At 40.1% G+C, this 20,651-nt stretch overlaps 2 protein-coding genes and 1 long non-coding RNA gene across 4 annotated transcripts in view; 1 reads left to right on the plus strand and 2 right to left on the minus strand.

Annotated features, from left to right (window-relative positions):
• LOC148731608 (uncharacterized) overlaps positions 1-20,554 on the minus strand; it is a 136,763-nt gene extending 116,209 nt beyond the window's left edge. The window contains exon 1 of one of the 2 annotated variants that reach the window (XM_088759343.1): positions 20,406-20,554. The gene's annotated coding sequence lies outside the window, so the exon portion shown is untranslated. Of the gene's footprint in view, positions 1-19,338; positions 19,884-20,405 lie in introns of those variants that run through there. The other variant, XM_088759342.1, reaches the window with a different exon arrangement.
• LOC148731612 (uncharacterized) overlaps positions 1-20,651 on the plus strand; it is a 197,078-nt gene that overhangs the window by 50,662 nt on the left and 125,765 nt on the right. The window lies entirely within an intron of this gene.
• On the minus strand, positions 7,325-17,812 carry LOC148731615 (uncharacterized). Its single transcript, XM_088759326.1, has 2 exons — positions 14,770-17,812; positions 7,325-14,189 (listed from the first exon to the last, which is right to left on the minus strand). The coding sequence occupies exon 2, from the start codon at positions 14,174-14,176 to the stop codon at positions 8,204-8,206; it is 5,973 nt and encodes a 1,990-aa protein (XP_088615452.1). The 5' UTR covers positions 14,177-14,189; positions 14,770-17,812; the 3' UTR covers positions 7,325-8,203.

The raw sequence follows: 20,651 nt of genomic DNA on the forward strand, positions 1-20,651 counted from the left end.
ATTATTAGGGAGCGCGATCATCCTCCCTTTGTGACGCTTTTTTTCGGTCACGCAACATTGATTTTGCACCGATGTGTGACGGAGAAAGTGGATCAAAATCGGGCCTTCTCCAAGATACATATTGAAATAATGATTGGAATAGAAAGTTTCTTTCAAATCGCTTGTAAATACCTTGAACCTAAAAAAAAAAAATTGAAAAGATTCAGTGACTGTTTAGATAATTCTTAGTATTAAGATGTTTAGCATGAAAATGATCGCATACTGCAAGGGTTGACCCTACACATGGTGTATGAAACATTTTAGTGTGTTTGATGTAGAATTCCGTTGTCTGAAATGTCGCATGTAAAGAAGTGGGGGCTGCTTTACAGGAAGTGAACTAACGTGAAAGATACATTGGATACCTTTTAGTTTCGCGCTATCGAGGTGATGGCAGTTTCAACTGAGACAGAAATGACAGCGGGGTAGTTTTGTCCAGGAGCTCAATAACGGTGTAATTTGTTCTCGTGTTACACGAAAACATATTGCCGAAAAAATCAAGGAGAAGAACATTGTATTTGTCCTTTAGAGTAATTTCAATCGAATGTCGAAAGTAATTTCACTTTCAGTTCTCACTGGCTCCTGAGAACTTTCCTTTCTTCTGATTGGCTGCTTTAAATTCCTTGATTTGGTTTCTCAACACTCGATCTGAAAGTGCTCCGATTCAAAATTACTGGAATACATTCAACATTTGTGAAAGGTCAGGTGCAAAACATCAAACATTAAGTTAGAACCAAGTAATCTGTCGCTACTTTTCTATCCATTCACTTTCATCAACATGGCAAGAAGCTCATTTTGTATTATAACATAACCAAAGTAAAGCGCGCGCTCTGATTGGTCATTTTAGCGTCCCCCATTTGCCCATGGGTGTATGCTGCTGACGCGAGGAAATGCAAAGACTATTTTGCCGCGCGCGCTTGTTTTTTCTGGTCACGTAAGCTTTGTTAAATAAAAGGGAACTCTTTAGCTACAATGTATTAATGTTATGTTATCAAACAAATGGTAAACACCAAAGCGTACACTATTGAGTTATGGATGCACTTGGGAGGTTTGCTAAGCACTCAAGAAGCTAGAGTCGCTCTCGGCTATCGCCTCGAGCAACTCTTACGCTTCTTTCGTGCTAAGCAACCTCCCACGTGCATCCATAACTCAATAGCCTACGCTGTGGTGTTTACCATTTGTTAAATATCTGAGATGCACTGGCATCAAATCTTTCACAAACTTTCTCCTCTTAGAGAACGAAAGAATCAAATGAACTGAACGTTTCCAGTTGAAATCCCAGCGCCCGTAACCTTCACTCGAGCAGTCTGTATCCGTATCAGAAATTTCTCCTTGCATCAGCCATAGGTCTGTATATAACTCCCTCATTTAACCTTCATGGCAGCGATAGCTGACTACAAACTGCCCATTGCAGTAATCATGTGATAACGGGGACATAATATCTCTAATTATTTTTAATAATTACTGTTTTTTTAAACCCTTCTAACATCAAGCGACTTCTCGTCTAGTTCCTCGTTTCCGGCGATAAAACTGTCTTAGTTGCTATAATGTTTTTTGTAGACCGCTTTGATCTTCTTTCAATTTATGCATTTACAATATTTTCGACCTTTGCTTTTCGGGCACGAACAAGAAACGAAAAAAGGTGTCGTTAGTGCAGTATGTTCAGCGTTATCTAAATAATCACGTCTCCCTTCGTCGTTTGCTAAGTAAGAGTAACAAAATCTTTACTATTTTTGTGACATTGTGGTCGCGGGTACGGCGATACACTGGTGACCGTCATAGGGTAAAATATGGACTGGACTGGACTATTTTTTGGACGATTTTTTTGGACTATGTTTTGGACCATTTCTTGGACCATTTTTTGGACCATTTTATAAGGGAAGAGGCACACCTTTAGTACTCGGGGAGGGATGGGAGCAGTCGACAAGTACTGAGGGAGGGGTGGGGGAAGACTGTCATTACTCAAGGAGGGGTGGCAGGTGGTTGTAATTGTAAACACTACTGGTTAATGGAGCTTTAACTCGATCGTAATAATTATTTTAATCGGTTTTTCGACTGACTTCTCCTTCATCAACATTTTGCGCTTTGCCGCGGCGTTTCTTTAAATTTTTAGCCATGCGAAAGCGAAACTGCCACGTAAACTGCCGACTTGCACACCGTCAGTTTTCCTTTGTGTGATTACCAGATTTATCCATCTATCTTTTGTCGTTAATTTTATCGGACGAGATCACAGAGTTTCCGTTCCTTGGCCCTTGACTTTAGCCGTAAATATAGAATTCACAAGCGCTATCCCAATTTTAATGTTTGTGCGTTTACTATGTGAAATTATTTTTGGTACAATCGTACAAAGCAATATTCTCTCAGACCTCGAAAACGCAGACCGCAGACCGCAGACCGCACACCTCGAAAACGCACACCTCGAAAAACGTGGATACAGTGTGTAATTACCAGATTTATCTCTCTTCCTTCTGTCATTGATTTTATCAGACGAGATATCGGAATTTCCGTTATGCGAAAGCGAAACTGCCACGTAAACACTGGACTTTAATTTATATTTAAAATATTTCGTTTACGATCTTTCACTGTTGAGTTATCCGTGTGCCTTTTGAGTCCACTTGTGTGTGCACTATCAGTTGCTTCACGTTTTCCTTTGTGTATACAGTATGTTATCAGTGAATTTATCTATCTTCCTTTTGTCAGTGATCTTATCAGACGATATCACAGAATTTCGCACAACACCGAAATACCTAGTTAAACAATAGAGTGTTTCTGTCGAGGAACCATCAGCTGCTAGTTGCCCCGCGGAAATTTGATGTTCTTAAAAAGAAATATTTGCCCGACAAGCTTCGCTTCTTGGGCAAATATGCTAGTTTTAAGAACATCAGATTTCCAAGGGGCAACTATCAGACCGATAGTTCCGAAACATAAACACTATTTTCTTTATTGTTCACCACTAAATTTTCTTTCGCGTGCCAGTCTAAAAACAATCAACAATTATTACGATCGAGTAAAAGTTCCATTAACCAGTAGTGTTTATAATTACAACCACTTACCACCCCTCCCTAAGTAATAACACTCTTCCCCCACCCCTCCCTCGGTAATTGTCGACTGCACCCACCCCTTCCTGAGTACTAAAGGTGTGCCTCCTCCCTTATAAAATTGTCCAAAAAATAGTCCAAAAAATCGTCCAAAAACTCGTCCAAAATAGTCCAAAAAATTGTCCAAAAAATAGTCCAGTCCAGTCCATATTTTACCCTAGGCCAGTTCCGAGACATAAACACTCTATTGTCTTTATTGTTCACCACTAAACTTTCTTCCGCGCGCCTGTTTAAAAACAATCAAAACCCGCTAAATGCACTCGAGACACTCGATTGTACCAAAAATGATTTCATATAGTAAACGTACAAACGTAAAAATTACGATAGTGCTTGTGAATTCTATTCAAGGGCCAAGGACCGGTAATCTCGTGATCTCGTCTGATAACTTCAATGACAAAAATAAGATAGATAAATCTGGTAATTACACACTATATACCCAAAGGAAAACTGATGGTGCACAAGTCGACTCGAAAGGCACACGCATAACCTACGCCAGACTAGTAACTCTACAGTAAAAGATCGTAAACGCGATATTTTCAATAAAAATTTACGTCCAATGTATACGTGGCATTTTCGCATTACTATAAATTAAAGAAACAACGCGGCCCAGCGAAAACATTTTGATTGAAGGCAGTCGAAAAACCAATTAAAATAACCTGTACGATCGAGTAAAAACTCCATGAACCAGTAGTGTTTACAGTTACAACCACCTACCACCTCTCCCTGAGTAACAAAACTCTTCCCAACCCCTCCCTCAGTACTTCTCGACTGCACCCACTCCTCCCTGAGTACTAAAGGTGTGCCGCCCCCCTGATGAAATGGTCCAAAAAATCGTTAAAAAAAGTCGTCCAAAAAATCGTCCAAAAAATCGTCCAAAAAACAGTCCAGTGCATATTTTATCCTAGACCATTATTATTACACAGAAAATTCCCTCTAAGAAATAATTGAGTAGAGAGGGCTTTAAATAACTACCTAACCATGTTTTTTGGAACTTAAGTTCTCTTCTGGTTTCCATATCAGTACGAACTTTGTGTTACGTCCGCAGTTTTTATTTTTGTGTCCAGCAGTCCTTTTCAATAAGTTTTGTGTACACAACTTGTTTACCCATAACTTGCCACCTTCATACTATATTGAGCTTTTTACCCCCGATACACGTTTTCGCGTATGTTATTGTGTTCGTGTCATCATAAGTTTTAATTGTTCATTATTTTATGGGAAACTGTTATTTTCCAGTTAAAAATTATTTCGGGAAAGATTTGAAAGCCTCTTCTATGTTCCCGTTAACCAAGCCAGTATTCGACCCGACTGATAATAGGTTCTGCCATTTTGATAACGAGCCAAGGAGATATTTTGTGCAAGTGCTGATAAAAATAAATTAAATGCGAGCTTAAAGATTGGGAAATCGATGAGTGTTCCATGCGTCATTTCTGTTGTGAAAAATACTAAAACTCTGTACGAAGGTCAGGTTAGAGTTGACATCAGGTGATATGTCAGCTTGATTTATGTTTGTTCTTTCGCTTGAAACTAACGAACTCTTTTCCATTCCAGATCTTTTTCTCTCTCACGTTTGGTGTCACATGTCCAAAAAACCCCATGTCATCTTATGCTGAACGAGAAAAATTTTTATCGTCGGTTACCTGCACGAAACCGGTTGCTACGGACAACTCATGATCAGCAAATCCACCAACCTCCTCAATCGTTCAATAAAAGAATCGTGTTATTCTGTGTCATGCAATGGACCAATCAGGAAACAATGTCACTTGTAACTTCACCATTGAAATCACAAGTGAGTTTTCTTCTCATTTCTTCTTGGCCACCGCTGGTCTAGTTGGAGACGCGCTTGGAGTCTAGGATAATTGACTTGTTTGGATAACTGATCATTTGCTGTCCAAAATCGAAAAATCGGCCCCTTTGTCAAAAATCAGACACTACCGTCAAAATTAAAAGAAAAAAGAAAAAGAAATCATACACCAGTTTCCAAAATAAGAAAATTGGCCGCAAGCGTCCAAAATCAGAACTCGGCCGCTACATTACTTGCCTTGGAAGGTATGTTAATTTATATCATTCGTCATGATCGCCATTCTCGTTCCTTCTAGTACATTGTTACCTCCTTGATTCTTAGCCTCGTGCACCAGCAAACTACAATCGTCCAAAAATCTTTGGAACACCACATCATTTTCAAATAAAGACAACAAAACTATCATATTTCCACTACTCATTGTTGTAAACATAACATTTCTTAGTATGCGACTCTGTAAAATATCAACATCACGAGCAGGACAATTGCAGGATAGTCTGTTCATACCTAGTAAAAAAAAACAGAGTGCTTCTCAATTTGACGAGTTTGATGGCTCCTGGGCGACTTTAGCTCCGAGGTCTAAGGTTAGAGGTCTGGTTCAAGCCCCAGGGCAGACTAACACTCAGGGTCTTGATATAACTCAGGAGCTTTCGCTACTTATGCTATGACATCTGCAAAGGGTTAGACATTCTAGTCTTCTTAGAGAAGGACAATTAACACAAAAGGCCCCGTCTGCTGCATCTTCTCTGTACAAAAGAGCAGGTGCACGTTTAAGTAGCTCATGACTTTTCGCAAAGTGTAGGGAATGTAGCTCCCGATGTTGTGGTGTCGCCTTGTTATTGTTTAAAACAAGCCTCCATTTAAACCATTTATGTTCCTCTTGGGTTCATGCATAATTCGTGACCTATGATTTACCCTGCCTACATTTTCGGGCCATCGAATCTCAGCCCAAGACGTTCTTATCAGTTTAAATTCAAGTAGCCCTTGTCTCGAAACACTAGCCATTAATTATCCATTCAAAGTGCTTTGAAAAACGTTTTCTACTTTTTACCAAAATTTCCCCAACAATTCATCGAAACACGATATATTAATCGTTCGGACACTGATTCAAATGTTAATTTGTATTCTGCTTCATAAAAATTACCTCATGGCACCGATGACATGTACCTTATCAATGATTGGTGAAGCTATTGTTGCAGGGATGACGGCTAATTTTGTGCCGGACAAGTAGGTGGGATAAACATTTACCAAAATGTGAACTTCCGACTATTCCCTCTTAAGAACTTACTCATTGTTAAGGGGGTATAAGAATTAAATATCACGTTTACTTTTTAACCTTAGACTTGACCGCATAAAATAAACAATTGTATTCTGCATAATATATCTATGGGTCCCCCATAGGGTCACTTTGATAGTTTCATACGGCCAAGTAGTCTTGAGGTAAATCCGAGCGCTGTGATTAGTTTTTACTCGGTTGGGATTTTGCCATACGGACCGTGTGTTCCGACGTATTATTATGCAATCGCGTGCACGCATGCGCCGTTCAGTAAGTTACCACGAGGTTTATCCTACTGGCTTTTCCTCCATGTTTGTTTTAAACTTTTACCGTCGGTTTTCCTTAAATAAAGGATTAATTTTTTTTCAAATTGCAATGCGCCTGAACAGCCTGTATTTTTGTTCTCTAAACTCGGCAAACTTTGGTCAGACTGCCCTCTAATAAATCATTTATTATTAACCGCACTTGCTCAAACTGTCCTGGGGCATATTGGCCCTCATTGGGTTTGGATGGACCGAACGCTGCAGCGTCTGTACTGCCACGACCTATAAGTGTGATGTAGAGTTGCAAATTCATGATAAAACATGCTTTATTCTTTGTGGGTGTTGTGCTTCTTTGCTCTATCCATTTTAATTTGCGCGACGAAAAGCCATTTTCAAAGCTGTGAGGTTTTCCTCTTTTCACAAATGTTCACAATTGAAAATGAAAAAGGTAAAGAAGAACATTGCAATCGAAAGCTTCAGAAAACACATACGTTGACTGTTTTAAGATGGAACAAAAGTCCATGTGACTTGTCTACGTCATAAACAGAGTCATCAAACCGGAGGGAACGACGTACACGGCAACCTCACCAACGGATCTAAACCAAAGATGTACATAAAGATTTTTGGCCCGGGGAAGGGGGACAAAAAATGGAACAAGCGCCAGGGATACACAACTGAAGCCGCTGCTAACGTTTGGCACTCGCTTCGGGTTTCACCCAGTATAATAAAAAAGAAGATAACGAGCTTGCCAAAGGAGTGACGCTAAAACAAATCATGCTTGAATAATCTGGGTGGGGAGGGGCCACTGCACGCTCCAAAAGTAAAATCGAAAGATAATAACCACACAAGTATCTATTTGATGCAAAAACATGTCCGTGTATTTGAAAAAAACATCATCTCTTACGATCTCACATTTGACCGCAGACAAATATATAAACTTATGTAAGCTCTCACAAAAGGCTAATGTATATATAGTCCGTCATTATTTTAAAGATCGGTGAACTGAGATGCACTGAGTCGAAATCAACCATTACTAGACCTAATCATCCCGATTAAACGAAGCTCCTCGTACACTCTGTAGTTAACGCGAGACATTCATCTAAGAATGTATGAGAAGATAATAGATAAAGCGTTTATGTCTCCACTTCAACGAAATTTCAAATTCTAAGGTAATATCACAAGGAGTCTCTTAATCTTTTACAATACTTTGAAACTTCTCAGACTGAGATCTACAGTGCTATTAAGTCCTGAGCTATTCATTTGGAAACCTTGTCAATTATACTCCTTCTTACAGGAGGAGCCTGTTTTTAGTTTAAGTTCCATCAAAAATAAAACATAACGAAACCACCAGGCTATCTTTTACTTTATAAATATACGTTGCTGATAAGAAGAGAGTGATATGTACACAAGCCAATCAATCAAAAGTCATAATTCAGAAAAAGCAGCACTATATGGCGACTCATAAACGATTTTGTCCTGGAACGTGGGACTTCAAGCAAGGAAACGTCTTTAAACTGTCTCCCATCACAGAGTTTGCAAATCAGGATAGAAGAAGCTCGAATGATTTCAAATATACCGAAAACATCAAAACGGTCTAGAGTCTGGCGAAACTTCTCCAGCAAAGGGACAGCAACGTCTAAAAAGAATTAAAGGCCTTCACCGTTTATAAATTAGCCCAGTTCCTAGACTATCTACAAGTCCATCTTTTCTTCTCTTCAAAGCAGCTTAAACCTTAATTCACGACGCATCTCCTTTTCTGTTGTAGCCGAGAGAAGTTCCTCCTGACCTCTCGTACCCTAACATGATCTTGACCGTATCTCGAAATAAAAATTACCAGTGCACGATCAAGACAATGCTTGGCCTCTTGGAGTTCGCCCAGGTCACTGTGCAAATTACCCAGGTTCTTGTAAGAGGCTGCAACATCAACATGATCAGGTCCTAGCTTCTTCAGACGAATCTCCAGTGCACGCTTATGGTAGTCTTTTGCTTGATCTGTTTCGCCCAGCGCTCTGTGTAAATTACCCAGATTGTTGTAAGAGGCTGCAACATCAACATGATCAGGTCCTAGCTTCTTCAGACGAATCTCCAGTGCACGCTTATAGTAGTCTTTTGCTTGATCTGTTTCGCCCAGCGCTCTGTGTAAATTACCCAGATTGTTGTAAGAGGCTGCAACATCAACATGATCAGGTCCAAGCTTCTTCAAACGAATCTCCAGTGCACGCTTATAGTAGTCTTTTGCTTGATCTGTTTCGCCCAGGTCACTGTGTAAAGTACCCAGATTGTTGTAAGAGGCTGCAACATCAACATGATCAGGTCCAACCTTCTTCAGACGAATCTCCAGTGCACGCTTATAGTAGTCTTTTGCTTGATCTGTTTCGCCCAGGTCACTGTGTAAACTACCCAGATTGTTGTAAGAGGCTGCAACATCAACATGATCAGGTCCAAGCTTCTTCAGACGAATCTCCAGTGCACGCTTATAGTAGTCTTTTGCTTGATCTGTTTCGCCCAGGTCACTGTGTAAACTACCCAGATTGTTGTAAGAGGCTGCAACATCAACATGATCAGGTCCAAGCCTCTTCAGACGAATCTCCAGTGCACGCTTATAGTAGTCTTTTGCTTGATCTGTTTCGCCCAGGTCACTGTGTAAACTACCCAGATTGTTGTAAGAGGCTGCAACTTTAACATGATCAGGTCCAAGCTTCTTCAGACGAATCTCCAGTGCACGCTTATAGTAGTCTTTTGCTTGATCTGTTTCGCCCAGGTCACTGTGTAAACTACCCAGATTGTTGTAAGAGGCAGCAACATTAACATGATCAGGTCCAACCTTCGTCAGACGAATCTCCAGTGCACGCTTATAGTAGTCTTTTGCTTGATCTGTTTCGCCCAGGTCACTGTGTAAAGTACCCAGATTGTTGTAAGAGGCTGCAACATCAACATGATCAGGTCCAAGCTTCTTCAGACGAATCTCCAGTGCACGCTTATAGTAGTCTTTTGCTTGATCTGTTTCGCCCAGTGTTTTGTGTAAAATACCCAGATTGTTGTAAGAGGCTGCAACATCAACATGATCAGGTCCAAGCTTCTTCAGACGAATCTCCAGTGCACGCTTATAGTAGTCTTTTGCTTGATCTGTTTCGCCCAGGTAACTGTGTAAACTACCCAGATTGTTGTAAGAGGCTGCAACATCAACATGATCAGGTCCAAGCTTCTTCAGACGAACCTCTAGTACACGCTTATAGTAGTCTTTTGCTTGATCTGTTTCGCCCAGGTCACTGTGTAAACTACCCAGATTGTTGTAAGAGGCTGCAACCTTAACATGATCAGGTCGAAGCTTCTTCAGACGAATCTCCAGTGCACGCTTATAGTAGTCTTTTGCTTCATCTGTTTCGCTCAGCGCTTTGTGTAAACTACCCAGACTGTTGTAAGAGGCTGCAACATCAACATGATCAGGTCCAAGCTTCTTCAGACGAATCTCCAGTGCACGCTTATAGTAGTCTTTTGCTTGATCTGTTTCGCCCAGTGCTTTGTGTAAAATACCCAGATTGTTGTAAGAGGCTGCAACCTTAACGTGATCAGGTCCAAGCTTCTTCAGACGAATCTCCAGTGCACGCTTATAGTAGTCTTTTCCTTGATCTGTTTCGCCCAGGTCACTGTGTAAACTACCCAGATTGTTGTAAGAGGCTGCAACATCAACATGATCAGGTCCAAGCTTCTTCAGACGAATCTCCAGTACACGCTTATAGTAGTCTTTTGCTTGATCTGTTTCGCCCAGGTCACTGTGTAAATTACCCAGATTGTTGTAAGAGTCTGCAACCTTAACATGATCAGGTCCAAGCTTCTTCAGACGAATCTCCAGTGCACGCTTATAGTAGTCTTTTGCTTGATCTGTTTCGCCCAGTGCTTTGTGTAAAATACCCAGATTGTTGTAAGAGGCTGCAACCTTAACGTGATCAGGTCCAAGCTTCTTCAGACGAATCTCCAGTGCACGCTTATAGTAGTCTTTTCCTTGATCTGTTTCGCCCAGGTCACTGTGTAAACTACCCAGATTGTTGTAAGAGGCTGCAACATCAACATGATCAGCTCCAAGCTTCTTCAGACGAATCTCCAGTACACGCTTATAGTAGTCTTTTGCTTGATCTGTTTCGCCCAGGTCACTGTGTAAATTACCCAGATTGTTGTAAGAGTCTGCAACCTTAACATGATCAGGTCCAAGCTTCTTCAGACGAATCTCCAGTGCACGCTTATAGTAGTCTTTTGCTTGATCTGTTTCGCGCAGGTCACTGTGTAAACTACCCAGATTGTTGTAAGAGGCTGCAACATCAACATGATCAGGTCCAAGCTTCTTCAGACGAATCTCCAGTACACGCTTATAGTAGTCTTTTGCTTGATCTGTTTCGCCCAGGTCACTGTGTAAATTACCCAGATTGTTGTAAGAGTCTGCAACGTTAACATGATCAGGTCCAAGCTTCTTCAGACGAATCTCCAGTGCACGCTTATAGTAGTCTTTTGCTTGATCTGTTTCGCCCAGGTCACTGTGTAAAGTACCCAGATTGTTGTAAGAGGCTGCAACATTAACATGATCAGGTCCAAGCTTCTTCAGACGAATCTCCAGTGCACGCTTATAGTAGTCTTTTGGTTGATCTGTTTCGCCCAGGTCACTGTGTAAATTACCCAGATTGTTGTAAGAGGCTGCAACATCAACATGATCAGGTCCAAGCTTCTTCAGACGAATCTCCAGTGCACGCTTATAGTAGTCTTTTGCTTGATCTGTTTCGCCCAGGTCACTGTGTAAACTACCCAGATTGTTGTAAGAGGCTGCAACATTAACATGATCAGGTCCAACCTTCTTCAGATCAATCTCCAGTGCACGCTTATAGTAGTCTTTTGCTTGATCTGTTTCGCCCAGGTCACTGTGTAAACTACCCAGATTGTTGTAAGAGGCTGCAACATCAACATGATCAGGTCCAAGCTTCTTCAGACGAATCTCCAGTGCACGCTTATAGTAGTCTTTTGCTTGATCTGTTTCGCTCAGCGCTTTGTGTAAACTACCCAGACTGTTGTAAGAGGCTGCAACATTAACATGATCAGGTCCAAGCTTCTTCAGACGAATCTCCAGTGCACGCTTATAGTAGTCTTTTGCTTGATCTGTTTCGCCCATTGCTTTGTGTAAAATACCCAGATTGTTGTAAGAGTCTGCAACATTAACGTGATCAGGTCCAAGCTTCTTCAGATGAATCTCCAGTGCACGCTTATAGTAGTCTTTTGCTTGATCTGTTTCGCCCAGGTAGCTGTGTAAATTACCCAGATTGTTGTAAGAGGCTGCAACATTAACATGATCAGGTCCAAGCTTCTTCAGACGAATCTCCAGTGCACGCTTATAGTAGTCTTTTGCTTGATCTGTTTCGCCCAGGTCACTGTGTAAAGTACCCAGATTGTTGTAAGAGGCTGCAACATCAACATGATCAGGTCCAAGCTTCTTCAGCTCAATCTCCAGTGCATGCTTATAGTAGTCTTCTGCTTGGTCTGTTTTGCCCAGCTCATTATGTACAATACCCAAGTTGCTGTAACATGCTGATTTTTTCAGGTCCTCTCCTTCGTGACTTGATTCAATCATTTTTAACTGCAATTGATAAAAGACTATCGCTGCTCCAAACTCACTGTGGTCATGGCACATGTCACCGAGGGTGCAAAGGCCACCAGCGTAAGAACTCAAAGACTTAAGTGCTCTTTCGGAGAATTCTGGCTTTTCTCTTCTAATTACCACATGTTCAAGTTTTAAGCTTAACATCTTTAAATGGGGAGCTAATTTTGTTCCCACATCAATAGAAGCTAATTTTTCGAATTTTGAGAATGACATTACAGCCCCATATACCACTTCGTAAACTTCATCCTTTGTCCAATCTTTCGTCGCAGATTTAATAACATCGTGAACAATACCATGAGCTCGAATATAGACACCACTCACTTTTTCTTCTTCTTCCTCTTCTTCTTCCTCTTCTTCTTTTTCTTCAATCAGCAATAATGAACATTGATTCATTCTCATTCTCATCATATCTTCATCTTCAAAATCTTCATCTACTGCTCTGACGTACTCGATAACAGCTTCTTGAAGGATCGGCTGTAATGCACACACAGAGAGAAAATTGAAGATGTGATGGAAAATTATATCGTCCGCCATCGCCTTTTCGACAGCGAGTGTTATTACTTTGGTCATGGAGTTTGGATAGCTTGGATTGCTCTCAGCAAGTCTGATTTCAGTAGCACTTCGTTTCCCCTCTTCCAATTTCTTCAGGTAGTCGCTCCAGCCAAATTTCGAGGATACCTTACTCTGACGAACTTGTCGCACATACGTGGCTGCAGCCGCTAGGGCAAGTGGCTGGTAGTCTAATACCTTAGCAACTTCTTTCTCTATGTCATTAATTGGGATATCAGAAAGAATGCTCAGCAAAGAGCATGCGTCGTTAGGTTGCATTCCTGCGCTGACGGAAAGGTTTTGTACGGAAGAGCTTGTTAACGGCATAGACGCAGTGCCCTGCGTTGTTATTAGCATCTGGCCCCTTGCCCACACCTCGTTTCCTGCATCAGGCAAAAGACCGCTTGAAAGAGAGTTCCCATTATCAACTACCACCAGCCATGAAGTGTAATGCTTAATTTTTGCACTGATTAGGGACTTGAGATATGAAATCTTGTCGTCTGTGTTCAAATCCTTCGAGCCGTAAGTGTTTGTTATTTCATATCCGGGACATTTGCAATGTTGAGCAAAATCGACATACGAGTTCAAAATTGTTTCTGGGCTTTCAGCATTCAGTGTCATGACAAATGAAGCTGCGGAAGGTGTTTCTTTGACTTCGTCGTAGAATCGCTTGGCTGCTAAACGGGCCAGCTGAGATTTGCCACTTCCTGGATTTCCTGACAAATACAGTATGCTCATCCCATCATCGGTGCGTTTTAATGTTTGCAGGTTTCGCATAATTTCATCAACTTCAGATTCTCGAGCAGCGATGAGGTGTGTTGGTTTAGGAGGGAGAATGCAAAATGGAGAGACATCTGCGTGTAACTGTTCTTGCAAGGCAAGCCTCTGTTCTTCTTTTACTTGAAGTACCTTTGCTTTCTCTTGAAGTTCTTTTTCTTTTCCTTTAAGTTCCTTTTCCTTCTCTTTAAGTTTTTGTCTCAGGTCGTTAACCTCCCTTAAAACTTTACTTAACTCCTCTGTGGGGAAGGCTGTTTGATTTTGGACTTCATTGATTTTTAATGTGGGAAGACCGAGGGCGACGAATGCAGTTTTCACCCGCGATATAACAATATTGAAATCTCCGTCAGAGAGTTGGCCTGCTTCGTCATGTGCGATTTCATTCCGAATATTTCTTATATCATCTATGTTTGATCGAACCACTGAATTGAGACCGTGGATACAATCTGAAAAAAGAATAGCGTAAAAGAGCATGGTACAATCCCATTCAGCTTTATCGCCATTTTTCATGGTTGATAACAGCCGTGCGTTTTTCCTTCTGTTCTTTAGGGACTCCCCATTCCAAAAGTCCAGTCCATTTTTAGGTTGATCTTTCCATTCTCCTAGTCTTGTCTTGTGGCGACTGTCCCATTCTTGTTTAAAGATTGTTCGCAGACCCTCTGTTATAATATCAGTGACAACGTAACAAATCCTGAAGTAATTTAGCTGCTCTTCCGTGTATTCAAATGCAGCGGCCATTTCTTGTCTGAACCTGCGCAAAACCAAAGTTTTGTTAATGGGCATCAGGGTTGTCTTTGCAAATAGTATATGTGTCAAGATCTAGCGATACGCGCTTAGACATGTTTTTTTTAGGAAAGGGGTGGGTCAGAAACAAGGAAGTCTATTTCCTTTATTCACAGGGTGGAGCTAAATTGACGCCAGGACTAGGGATATGAAGGAAAATTGAGCAGCAAAGAATCAAGGCTACTTTTTAACAACTTCACATCATTTTTTTTCTCAATTTAATTTGAATGTATCAACAAAGTTGAAATGGTAAATTGGCCACCGTTACGATTATAAAAGCTGACGTTTCGAGCGTTAGCTCTTCGTCGGAGCGAAGGGCTAACGCTCGAAACGTCAGCTTTTATAATCGTAACAGTGGCCAATTTACCATTTCAACTTTGTTGATATATTCAAATTATTTCGTTACCCCCACCGACGCAGCCCCAAACAGTTTCTTTAGAAACTATCAGCCTTTATTTTTTTGACTCATCCGAAGAAGCAAACGAAGTTAACTCTGATTTTACTAATTTTTGTTCAAATATGCGACTTAAGGAAAATCGATCACCTACCTCGTCAATTCCGCGTTAACTTTCCTGCAAAAACTGATACCGCACGAGTCCCTCGTCAGGTAATGAATTTTCCTATAATAAAGAAAATGTTTAAAGCATCGGGAATACTGTCTAAGTCTGAGAACTGATGGTCAAAGTCAATAATTTCTAAGCTATACGAATTTTTTTCCGTCTTCTCAGTTTATCTTCTTTGCGTCCGAGGTAATTAGTTTTGATAATCTTACTTAATAAGGTCTCTTAACATTGAATTCCATTCTCTCAGCTCACTTTCTAGTGATCAATAAAGAATCGCTTCTCACTTCATTCAAGTATGATAGCGTTAAGTAAAAACCAGCCATCACTCTTAGATAAATACTAGAGAACTTTGCCAACCTGAGCCGAAATAAATTCCCAGTGTACTGTATAAAATGATACACACCACACGTGACGGTTAACTTTAATTTACGTCAACTCGTGAACTGAGGTTTCTTCACGAATGGAAATTATCACTCTGATTCTATAGATCGATAACAAAACCAAATTCAGAGAAAAAAGTTATCTGGAACTCACTTGAATCAGTAACTTAGATAATACATACCGTTCTGGAAGTTTGGGAAACCTTTGGAATACTTAAACTGTCTGTGTTCAAAGGTTGAATAGTTAAGAATCACATGCATTTAAAGCTGCACACAGCAGCATATCTGGTGTTTTATGTATCATAAGCTAAATAACGCTGGCATTGTGATTGGTTCTTACCAATGATCGACTGGAGGACAGACGCATTTATCATATAAAACAATCAGAATTCTAGCGCATTAGATCATATCCACATGTATTTTGCGCTATATAAGTAATAATAAATTGAATAATAGATCATCCATGATGCCGTGGGTCTGTTTAGTAATAGATCACAGAAGACGTCAAAATAGTAAGAACATCAGTGACACACTCTGCTGTGCCTCACGTGACACTTTTGTCATCTATTATTGAACAGATACATGGCAACATGTCATCTATTTTTCTTTTGTTTGAGAAGTATTAAGAATAGTTTGTTTTGATTTCTGATCCATCACCTCTTACCGCAAAGTAACACGGAGATTTGAACGACTTTGATCTGATTAGTAAATAAATATTACAAATTCTCATGCTGTTCGACAATCTAGACGGCTCCTAACAGCGGAAGGAAGCCTTCTGCATTTAGGGCTGCCACAGATCTGCTCTGGGTTTCTGTTGCTTGAGGTTTCTTTCGCAAGAATTTTCAAATCTATTTACTTTTTGTTCACGGCTTATGTAACTGTTATCAGTCAAGGCTTACTTTCACGGCAAGTCATCTGTAATGAAAGATAAGTGAAAATGACAAAACGGAGTCTGTGTTAAAAGTTGGTAGAGAGACAGAATTCTTTCCAGCCTGAGCCAAGAGATATATTTGACATAATAAGCGTTCTTTTATGCAATATTGACGTTTGGAACAAGTTTAAGAAGACATTTCACGAAAAGCACTTTTGTTGAGGGGTTTACCACTCGCTTGGCAAATTAACAAGAGGTACTGAGACTCTGTAATTTTCTTCTTTATTCTCTCTCTTGTTCCACTGCTTATTTCTACTACTTTCAGCAAGGAGTGCTCCAGTATTAAATACAAAAATCACAGACATGTTTGGGCTAGCTAACCGTGGGAACTTCCAAAACAGGATGTTCAGTGTGGGTAAAACTCAAGGTCAGTTTTACCAACTCAAACATGACCACCTAGCAAACTAGTTATCTTCAACCATAACAAAGGATTAAAATGTCTAGCACGGTAATAATACTTTATCAGCAATAAAGAATATATGCTGCTTTCTGTAGTCAACAAAACACTTGAGGAACTCGCATGCGAAAGCTAATCTGGCTTCGTCGCAATGCACATAAATCACGTCTCTAGGCAAGACAGCACAAAAGACTTCGAGAGATTTCATTGGAAGGCCGCACAATACTTATAAAGCGATGATCGAATAATTTTGACGCCATATCAATGGGCCATTTGAACTGCTTTTGTTTTGCTGAAGTAAGAAAGACAGGTTTTTGGGTTACGTCAGTTAAGAGAAAATAGTTTGTATTTTCCTGGTTACTTTTCTTTACACTCACTCAAACAAACTTTGATCGTTGAAAAATGATCAACTTGAATGAAAGGATGACTTAAACTGAAAATAGAGCTGGTAAAGACCTTCTTCAGCTTGAGCAAAGAAATCCATTTGAAATAAGAAGCAACCTGCTTTGGAGTATTGAAGATATTCGGTGCCCGACCAAACATAGAAGTTCTTTTGTTGAGTTGATAAACTGAGAATATTAGATTAAAGAAATTACAAAGCATAACAAAATAACATCAATAACATTTTCACTGATGTAGGGGAATTTGCGTTAAGGAAGATGGGAGAAATCACGGTTAAATTTCATCTTGTTACGGTCTCATGAAGCTCCTTCTCTTCCAATATAGCAACTCTAGGAAGTAGTTTTCGTTTGAAAAGAGTTGTATCTGCTACTCATAAATTTCATGCAAATGAAACTAAGGTACTTGCTCCTGTCAAGTTTTGGAAACTTTTTGGTGGTGCTTGATCATCTGCGATAAAGAATATAGGCTGCTTTCTGTAGTCAACAAAACACTCGACGAACGCGAAAGCGAAAACTTCTTTGGCCTTCAGGCAGAACACCTTATCTACCTCCCTAAATAGCTGCACTCTGCAAGTTTAATATCAATTGTTTTACTGATAATTATTGAATTTGCTTTGGTTTGATTCTTTGTCCATCATCTCTCCGCAGCAAACAACACTAGGATGTGCCTCGACACGTTAACCTTCATTATTTTTCGAAGTTCTTTCGCTCTACAAAAGTCTGGAAAATTCGTCATTAAGTTGGGTACGATAACCTTACTTAGCGTGGAAGAAGTGAGACGGGGGGGTAAGATTAAGCTTACCCCATCCCCACTCCCTCCCTGTTCACATTAAAATACAATTCCATATGTATTATTTGCTTCTATACCATTCCGAAAAAATATTGTACACCGCACCGCAATGCGCTATATAAGTAAAATAATAAAGTTGTTATAATCATTATCATTAAGTGATAGTTACCTCCAAATGTGATTCACATGAAATCGATGCCAGTGATTTGTCCAACATACACAAATAGAAACACTGAAACAAAAAATGCGTGCGTAACACTACGCAATCGGAAAGAGAATAAGTAAGAAAGAAAACCGACGCAAGGACAATATGAGCTATTTAGAAGCTAATAACCAAGAACATGAAAGTGAAACTGATTAGTTACATACTGTGACCTTCAGAAATAATCTCTAGACATTGCATCATTTTTTTACGGCACCTTTAAAGCCACAAACGTCAGACTTGCGATTTCTGTGCTGATCCGTTGAGTTTATGAGCAGAGCTACTTAATGGGGGTTGAGTCAAATTATAGAGCAAATCTAAATTCTGTTCGAGAATGTGTTAATCAAAGTCCTTTTCAGAGCAGCAACAAGGATAAGACTCCACAGTTAAGCCTCTGTAGAGAATGTAAATATCTCTTGTCTGAAACAACTACTAAAATCGGTTCTGAATTTCGTTTAGGCGTCAAAATTCCAACCAGACAAGACAAGAAACTTAAAATTGCTCATCCGCAACCAGCCTTCAACTTGTAAACAGGAACACGAAAGTGAAACCAGTGTGTTACCTATTGTGACCTTAGCCTTGAAATAATAATCCCATGACACGCGTCTTTTAACAGCAAATGCGCTGATCCGTTACGTGTAAATAGAACTATTTCATCAGAATGGGGGACGTTGGAGGAGGTAAGTCAAAAAATGAAAAAGTGGTAGAGCAAAGCACATCAGTTCTTCCCCGGTCCCTTGGGCAATATTTCAAGAAATTCTCGAAGCGGTTCTATTAATACAAAGCAGATAAAGGGCAACATTAGGGGAATACTAAACGTTGAATGATTTACCGCCTGCTCTCGTGTTTGGTGTGATATTTCAAGTAATAGGAGTCAGTAAGTAATCTTGAACTGAGGTCAACCATATTCGAATGTCCTCTTCTAGAACGTTCTGATTAAAGTCCCTTTACCGAACGGCATTGTAACAATTTATGAAGTAAAAAATGATAAAAGCACTAAACTGAGCCTTTCACCGAAAGGAAAATTTTTGAACGAACAGTTTAGTATTCAGTTCACCGGTTATCTTCAGCGAAAACATTCAGCATTTTCTTTATAGTAAAATTTAGAGCCAGCTGAAAGTATATAGGGTTAGAAAATTAGGGGGGAAACGTGTCTGGAAAACGATGATGCAGAGAAGATCTTAATCGACTGCGGAGTTGTCTGTGTCAATTTCTTTCTACGGTTTTACCTTAGACAACATACATTCGAAAATCTTCCCATCTTCAAAACATACCTAACGTGCTTATTGGCAAGAAACTTAACGATCTTCGTTCGTGATCAATCTCGAGAGCAAAGACATGTAGCTCTTGTTGTTGTCCGAAGACAGGTAGCTGTTTAGTTTAAATTTCATCATTGGCAAGTCCTGGCCCTTTACGGAAAAAACTAAATTACACTCTGACATAATGTACTTACCAGTGAGACTTATTTCAGTGCCTTGAGGAACACAGTAAGGCTGTTAAATACTATTGTTGATCTGATCACCTTTTCACTGCCGTTTTGGATCGTGATGGGCTGGCACGAAGAATAAAGACTCCAGACCGTTTCCTCGCTATCGAAACGTTCCAATTTACATCGGAGGAAAAAGCAAAGCGAAATAAGCGATGAGGTTTTCCATTCACCAAATAAAGAGTCGTTGTACATCCGTCCGGTAAGAGACTTTATTATCCAACTACACCAAGACGAGTACAAATAACGCCATAGACGAGTACAAATATCACGCGGTATTTGTACTCGTCTATTGTAGTACCGGTTAAACAGGTTTTCTCGCATCGCGTGAGCGAAAAATTGAAGTGTAGTTAAGAAAAAAAAAGTAAGCAAGGGGCGGACAATTTGAATCATATTTCCGACGACGAAGAGTCAAAATGGCTGGCAAATATAGGCCCAGCTTCATTAGATGAATCGAACGAAGAAAAACAGCTTGACGACCAGAAAATTTCTTCATTAATGAAGAAAATAGAAACAGCGACACAACAACGCGCCAATTCCGTTCCGCTTTGCATACTTCTGTCACGCACTCCTCGCAAATAAAATCCGCGAAATTCGCCCGCGCTGAAATAACAGTTTGGCGTGTTGGATAATAAATAACTTATTAGACATTTGGTTGTGTAGTATCGCTGAGTATTTTTACGAGTTGTGCCGTATTTTGACGAGCCCGTAGGGCGAGTCAAAATAAAAATAACGAGTAAAAATACCCAGCGATACTACACAACAAAACGTCAAATAAGATATATATACTTCGCGAAATGAATGAAGGTCAAATTCCCAAATTGTTTTCTACAAAATGAAATCGACTTAGCTGTTGGTACATGTTTCAAATGGAGCAGGCCTAAATTCGTTTATAGAGCCGTTAAGTATAACACTTCGCCCACACGGGCATGGATTTGTGACAAAACTCTTAACGGTTCGTACACTGAGCTATAGTCTTGTTGTATAGACACTTAGTTGCTTCTCAATCTAGATTACAAATGATCTAGTCTTACCTCTTTGAGGATTTCAGGGGCTATTGAAGCTTTGCATCGATGTATTTCTCCAGAAAAAAAGCAAGACTCCTTTCGAAGGTGAAAAGGGCACCAAACCGAAAGCCACTAAAGATTATTGCGAAACATACCTGATTACACAGTGTCTATTTTTACACCTGATCTGCGCGTGATCACATCAGAAATAAAACAGCAGAACATTGACTTGTTGGGTAAGGTTATAGAGTTAATAATGGGAGGGTCATTTAG

The sequence above is a fragment of the Stylophora pistillata genome, chromosome 5 (assembly GCF_964205215.1).
Source record: "Stylophora pistillata chromosome 5, jaStyPist1.2, whole genome shotgun sequence".
Taxonomy (NCBI): Eukaryota; Metazoa; Cnidaria; class Anthozoa; order Scleractinia; family Pocilloporidae; genus Stylophora; species Stylophora pistillata.